A 7,367-nucleotide genomic window follows, 5' to 3' on the forward strand; every position below is an offset into this window, starting at 1 on the left:
TAAACAAGCATTATTAAATAACCATGATATTATTTTTAAAATAAATCAAAAGTAATACTACCGTCATAAGTTATACATCATACGGTTGCCAAAAAAGAAAAAATCATAATTTAAAAAAACTGTAAATTAAAAAAATAATCTAATATTCACATTTATTATATATGTTACGTTTTTGCGTAGCTAGATTTGCACTATATATTATTTATTGTTTCCATAATGAATGTATTCAATCGACAATATAAAACTGCTAAAGCATTAAAAGGAATACTGTAGTTTTTAATTTAACTTTTTACAGTAAATAAAACTTCTGTTAATTATCCAGTGATAATCTACTCGTTTCAAATTTAATTTATAATATCATATAATATATATGTGTGTAAAAATTTCAAAAGAAAGGACAGAAAATGTCATATACAATATATTAATAATACTTGAAAATAAATACTGTAGTTAGTATAAATCTATTTTTATGTGCAAGTGTGCCATTGAAATTTATTTTTTATATGTAGTTGAATATTAATTTCAAACTTCTTTCTATTTTATAAAACATTTATTTTTTATTTTCAATTTTTCCTTTGTTAGATGGGATGCAACGTACTTAACAATAAGATTAATCCTTTTGACTCATTATATTAATGTTACATTTTATTGTGTATTTTATACTTTTATTTTCTTGAAAACGTTTGTACATGTGAACAAGTTTTCACTTGTAGAAAAGCTTCCTATTCCAGGAGGCTATGAATGACTGCAGTCATTCGAAGCCTACCGTTACGCTTTGGGTGCGTGCCGGTGTGGATGGCGTCCGTTGTGGTGGCTGTCCTGTATGTCAGCAGCTTTTCATGATTCTTTTGTGCAAAAGCGATGCGGGCGTATTGAACTTTGAAGTGAAAACCACGAATCCATATCGACCCAATTTTGCATTTTCCTGCGCCGGTTTGAGACACGTTCCCGCACTGGTTCACGACGATCAACAATTTGATGAAACCGATGAAATTATCGAATATTTGGACAACACTTTTCCTCAACCAGATTTAACGTGCAATAATGTAGAAGCACTAAATACAGTGAGAGATTTGTTTTCAAAGTTTTGCTTTTTCATCAAAGCTGTTGATAAGGGTCCAGCAAATTTGGAATCCGCGTTGGCTAAATTGAATGCATTTCTATTAAAAGTACAGTTTACTTTTTTTAAACAATATTTATGTTTTATTGTTCTTTATTATTTAGACAAAAACTAAATTTTTATGTGGCGATCAATTGACTCACCTTGATTGTTCTATACTTCCGAAACTGCACCACATTCGACTCGTCGTGGAACGCTTTACGAATTTTCAAATACCGCGTACATTTTCTGGCGTGTGGAAGTATCTGAAAACGGGATACGAATGCGACGTATTTACTAGATCTTGTCCATGCGATGAAGAAATTTTACTTCATTGGTCTGATAGACCGGATACTCCAAATTCATCTTCAGTTGAGGTGAAAAAATATTCTAGCCAATGTAATTTCACTTTTGATGTTCCTCCGAATTGTGTCGACCTTTGATAATGGACATGAATTTTAAACCAAGAACTAGTCAAACATTATTAAGCGTAGTGATCTCGAATTCTTGTTGTTTTTGTTTTCTATTCTGTTTAGCTAGTCAGCTTCTACTAATGTTTCCTATTTTTTGAATTCATTGTCTAGTCATGTCTGATGTGCCATCCATCATCTTTTTTTTATAGTTTGTGTCCAAAGATGAAAAAATGTTGATTTTGATTTCAGATTTGTTGTTCTTTTTGCATATTTCTCGTTTTGATCGAACATATTTGAACGATAATTTTTGAAACGATAAAAGATTTTCTAGAAATTAAGCATTTACAGATGGAAACTCCGAACTCTGATGGTAAACTTGTTTTGCCTGTACCTGAGAAAAGTGAAAGTACTCAAGCGAAAGTTTCAACCATGGAATTTCTCAATGATCTGGAAGAATTGACACCACTGGTATTTTCGCTTTTAATTTTCAAGTGCTGACTTTTTTCTCGAATTTAGATTCCAGAAGCGCTAGTTGAATATTATATGAATCAAGCCGGCATGCAAGACTCGGATCCGTTTGTGTACGTGTAGCGTAGTGTCGCGTTTCTTTTCATTTTGGCGTGTTCAGAATTGTAATGCATTGTTTGTTGGTTTTAGCAAACGTGCTATAGCGTTAGCAGCTCAGAAATTCATTTCTGACATTTTGTTGGATTCCATGCAAAAAGCAAAGTTCAAAGGATTGGCACAAGTGAGCAAGAAAGGTAGTTCAAAGGTACGCAATTGACACTTGACAACTTGCGTTTGTTAAATATATGTTTCAAGGTTTGTGTTTGCTTTTTCAGGAATTGCGCTACACGTTGACTTCGGAAGTACTGGAGCCTGTATTGGAAGAATTCGGCATTGAAGGTCGTAAATCCGTATTCAATTTATGAACCAACGAAGAAAAACGCTGTGCCCCATGGATATTTCGCCAGTGTCGACCAATAATAATTGCATAAATAAAGCTTAAAACTGAATTTTGAAGCATAGTAGTTTATTCAATAAATGACATTGGGGCTGATCAGATTTTTTGATTCTGGTTCCATTAAGTATATTCAAGTATGTACGTACTGTAAAAACAGATAAAAAATACCTATACGGTATGGATGAAAATAGGTGTGCATCGATTCCGCAACTTCTTTTTGCAGCTAATTGCTATAAAAATAATAAAGTAACATAATATTTTTGAATAAATATTTTTTCATAACAGCAAGAAACAAATATTATTAAAATAACTTTTAAGAAAAAGTAAAAGTAACAACATATACCTTTTTATTAGCAAGGTGGACAAAATGACTGGCAGTAAAAGCAGTTGAAGAGGAAAGGAAATTAAAAATTATTATTGGACGGTGATTTATAAAATTATAAATAATTAGCGTTGAAGTTTCTTGATTTTATATAGTTTTTGGATGACAACAAGGGGACGGATATCATCATATCAAGCGGCGTCTACAGGTGATGATGAATCAATTGTCAAACCGTTGATCATGTTCGAGATGTTTGACTCAGGTCGATTTTGAACAGTGGATACTGGTAGATCTTCCGAATCTTCTGGATAAGCATTTTTACTTCGAAGCAAATCTTCAAGACCTCGCAGATGACCTTTGACCAGCATCAGTCGATTATTCAAACGATGATAATCAGTCAACGAATCGTAATGTATACAGTCGTGAACGACAACGCGACTTAAAGTTTTGCTCGTTGCCAAACGTTCTACAGTTGTTGTGGCCACATTCTCCAAATTCAACTCGCGAAGGTATAGAATTTGCAAATTTTTAAATATATCCAATATGAATGTGTAAAAGTCGTTGGTTAAAAATGGCGATCTGACCGGTGAACTAACCAAACACAGCCTGTGAACGCTATTTGCGATTCGTTTGAACAAACCTAGAAAAGATTAGTTAAGAGAAAAAAAATATTAATAATTACAATATTATAAAAGTTCAAAAAGTTTATTCATCTGCTTACTGATCAGTTGCTTCTCGTGTCGTTCATACGCATGACACGAACATAAATAAACATAGACGATGGATTTATCCCAAAAAATCGGACCATCGTAAGAGACTCGAACGGTCATTCTGTCGTGACCACTCAAATGACCCTCACGAAATATTACGTACAACCAAACGGAACGATCATCATGAGCCGCAGTGTCTAGAACGATTTCACGCCAACGTTTGCTAACCCGTTCCGCTTTGGTCCTCTGCTTTAAATCGACATAACGAAAAACTCTTCGGCAAACATCGGCAGGAAGTTTTTCAGTAAAATCCATAGCCACTGGTAAAGTTGGTTCTTCTTCCTGAAATATATGGGTGGTTTTGAAAATAAACAAATAATTCTATTCATCAATTATTAATAATTTCGTTCTTTTCACAATGGAAATGAAAAATCCTTCTTCGTCCTGAAAATCTTAACCTCTCCTCTTCCTTCATACCCCTTCCCCACCAACACAACTGTCGCCCTCTTCAAAAGACTGAATCTTTGTTTAAATTTTTCAATGCCAATATACAATACCCAACGGAAAAAAAAGTATGAAAATATCCTTCTGAATAAATATTAAAAAAAAATAAAATAAGACAAAATGAAAATACAACGCGCGCAATTGGACAAGTATCGACACAAGTATTTCTGAAAAGTTTAAACAAATCGCATGGGGATTGAGTTGGGACATGCTCGCAAACAGAGAAANAGTTCGATTCAGTAACAGCCGATCAAGTAAAGAAGAGCAACAAAAGCNTCCAGCTAGCCAGCAGCTAGGCCGGCNTCAACCAACAAATGAAGCAGCATTTCAAACTGGCAAAGCAAAATGGATATTTTTTCCATAGAAAATTTGGTTGACATAACTGTTTCGGGGTTTTATTTCGTCAAATGAACAATTTTCTATCTGGTCTATAAAAAATTTTCATTCCCAACAAGAAAGCGCCGCCAACATCTTCTCCTACTACTACTACTACTACTACTACTATTACTACTATGCATTTATTGACTAACTCGAACTCAATTTACAATAGCTGATATTTAAAAAAAAAATTTGGACAATTCTTCCGGGAAGAAACCTAACTGAACAATAACCGATAAAGATAAACTTATTCGAATATGATTAATTTTTAAAAAAATTCAAAGAGAATTAAATTTTCATTTAAGGCATCCAATACTTTCAGTTGGTGTTTCTCAGAATGCAATGCAAAATTGCGCCTGGCGAAAAAATTACACGGTCCAATCGTGCTAGAAATCATGCCGTAGATGATTTTTTCCTCATCAACAAGCATGTGCAAAAAAAAATTTTTAATTCTTTTCTCAAGCCTCAGCATAAATGAAATGCTTGCATTTATTTATCCATTTTTCTATTTATTTATACTTATTCGCCAATTCTGATGAGATAATTATGTATAATTTCCTGCACAGGCACCGGCTTTAATTGCATCAATTGCACAGAATAGAGAAAATTGCCTCTTGCCACACGGCATCCATTTGCTTAAAAGATGGCGCTTTTATTGTTCACCACTTCTCTTCAAATTTTAATTATGCAATTTGTAAAACAAAATTAAAAATAAAAACAACAAATTACCTGTACACACAAATAGATGCAAATTGTAATAGCTTGAAGAATGGAAATGTTCTTTGACAAACTTAAAAGTATTTTTTTATGTTTCATTGAAAAATATAAAAGAAAATGAAAAATTTATCATTTCAAATTAACTTGAATATTGATAAAAATCATTCATGAAAAATATCAAACTGATCATATCATTCTAATTCAATCAATCTTTTTTTCTTAAAATAATTATTTATAAAAACTCACTCAACCTATGACGAAAATAACCAACCAACCTGCTCAAAAGCGTATGCATTATATATTTATTACATAGTTGCTGTTTGTTGCAACTTGTTAAAATTAAAAAATAAAATAAAATTATTTTTCAAAACACACCCAATTTCTACTTATTATTGTTAGTTTTTTTCAAAAATGCTCATTTGAAAATGGTAATAATAAGAAGACATATTATTTAAAAAGCTAACAAACAAACTGTTTCCGATCAATTTTTTTGTCCGTCATCATTCATACATTCATTCATTTTGTCAGGCTGTCGCAGATTCCATTTTGCAGCACAGAAATCGTAACTCAAAAAAAAAGCATTCGTACAGACAAAGAGAGAGAACAGTTTGAAATATCGTTCAATTTCATAAATTTCATAAATGTTAATTATTATATTCAATTGACAACAGTTGAGCAACTTTCAAATTCAAAAAACTCAACACAACTGAATTTTGCATAAAATTTTCAAGAATTGAAAAAAGAAGAAGGAAGTAAAAAATCAAAAAATCAGAAAATTTTCGTCATTTCTAGACATTTTTTGTTAAGCAGATTTCAAAAATTTAAATAACTTCATCAAATATAATTCAACTGCCTTTCAAATAATATTAATATAAAAAAAAAGAATGCCACTTTCGTCATCATTCATCGTTATTCTTTTATAAAGAGCATTCATCGATTTTTGCACCTAAACCACCATAATGAACTTTGGACCTGAATATCGGAATTGAATTTCACCAATTCAATTTATGAATGCATAAATCGATTGAAAAAAATAGAGGAAAATTTAAAAAAAATAAATACAATTATGCCTAAAGATTCATACAATATTTCGCGTTGACTACGTCAAAACAATTTCAAGCTAAAAAGCTAACGTGAAATCAAAAGTCAAAAAAATATTGACGAAATATACGCACATGTCAAAAATATATTTAAAAAATGCACTGATGCAAAAGACAATATTAGCTGCATTTTTGAGGATGTCTTGTACGAAGATACACACCCAAACATATATAAACAAACAGCCCTACTCCAATATATACGACAAGTGTAAAAGTAGGATGTGAAAGCATTGCAATTAAAATTGTTCAGAAAAAGAAAACAAATTTCTCAATGATAATATAATTTATGGATGAAAAAAAATGACAACCTATGACAAATATGGATATTAACGTTCTCAAGAATTATTATGATTATTAATACTCTCTATCTTCTTGTTCTATTGAAGTGATTCATCAAATTCGAATAGAACGGCAAAAACACTAACAACTGCAACATGATGACGTAGCAGTGACCTCACTTAATAACGTCACTACAGCCAAGCTTCAGCTATAAAGTGGTTCTCTGTTACATCAACCCACTTGGGAAATTATGAGATTTGTAAAATAAGAAACAAAAAACAAAACAAAACCTATTATTACGGACATAAATAAAAACTGAAAGTATGATTCATATTTGCAAAAATTAACTTCCCATTTTTTCAAATCAAAATACACAAACAAAACTGTTGAACAGTAAAAATTATATATTTGCAAATGTGAAAAGTTCAAAGTGAACAGAGTAAAATTTTCATTACAGTAAGCTGATCATGAGCGTCACTTTTAAAGTTATATTAACGTTTGCGCCTGTTGCAAATTCAAATTCGACTGTTTTGCATGTAGAATTTCAAAGATGAACTCTACAATTGTTTCCAAGCAATCAATACAAGTTCCATGCATTACAAACATTACCAATTTTTCAAAATGGAAAACAAAGTATTTAAAATGAACCAACAATTCATTAATATTATATTGCAATAAAATAATTGAACAAATAAAAATTGCTTACCTGGATAACAATTCGAGGTGGTCGAAGTGTACTGAATTTTCTTTTGAACCAACCCATGTTGTTGTTGATGATGATGATGATGATGAATAAGCAAAATGCAGAATGATGAATTTTATGTGTAAGCAGATGTGTTGAATAAAAATATGGAAATGTACAAGTTGTAGAGAAAAAAGTG

General features: G+C 31.5%; 2 protein-coding genes across 2 annotated transcripts; both read right to left on the reverse strand.

Moving 5' to 3' along the window:
- Nucleotides 1–766: 766 nt before the first annotated feature.
- Nucleotides 767–1,552, reverse strand: Tsp_05839a (conserved hypothetical protein; the record flags this gene model as incomplete). The annotated part of the gene is made up of 4 exons (XM_003380067.1): nt 1,509–1,552; nt 1,337–1,365; nt 1,037–1,143; nt 767–953 (listed from the first exon to the last, which is right to left on the reverse strand). Coding segments are annotated over exons 1-4 (367 nt in total), but the record flags the coding sequence as incomplete, so codon positions are not given.
- Nucleotides 1,553–2,362: 810 nt separating this feature from the next.
- Nucleotides 2,363–4,820, reverse strand: Tsp_05838 (putative F-box domain protein). The gene is made up of 9 exons (XM_003380068.1): nt 4,707–4,820; nt 4,465–4,547; nt 4,143–4,179; nt 4,061–4,096; nt 3,986–4,024; nt 3,520–3,850; nt 3,005–3,438; nt 2,645–2,706; nt 2,363–2,516 (listed from the first exon to the last, which is right to left on the reverse strand). The coding sequence occupies exons 1-9, from the start codon at nt 4,818–4,820 to the stop codon at nt 2,363–2,365; spliced, it is 1,290 nt and encodes a 429-aa protein (XP_003380116.1).
- Nucleotides 4,821–7,367: the final 2,547 nt, after the last annotated feature.

This window comes from Trichinella spiralis (genome assembly GCF_000181795.1).
Source record: "Trichinella spiralis strain ISS 195 chromosome Unknown Scfld2, whole genome shotgun sequence".
Taxonomy (NCBI): domain Eukaryota; kingdom Metazoa; phylum Nematoda; class Enoplea; order Trichinellida; family Trichinellidae; genus Trichinella; species Trichinella spiralis.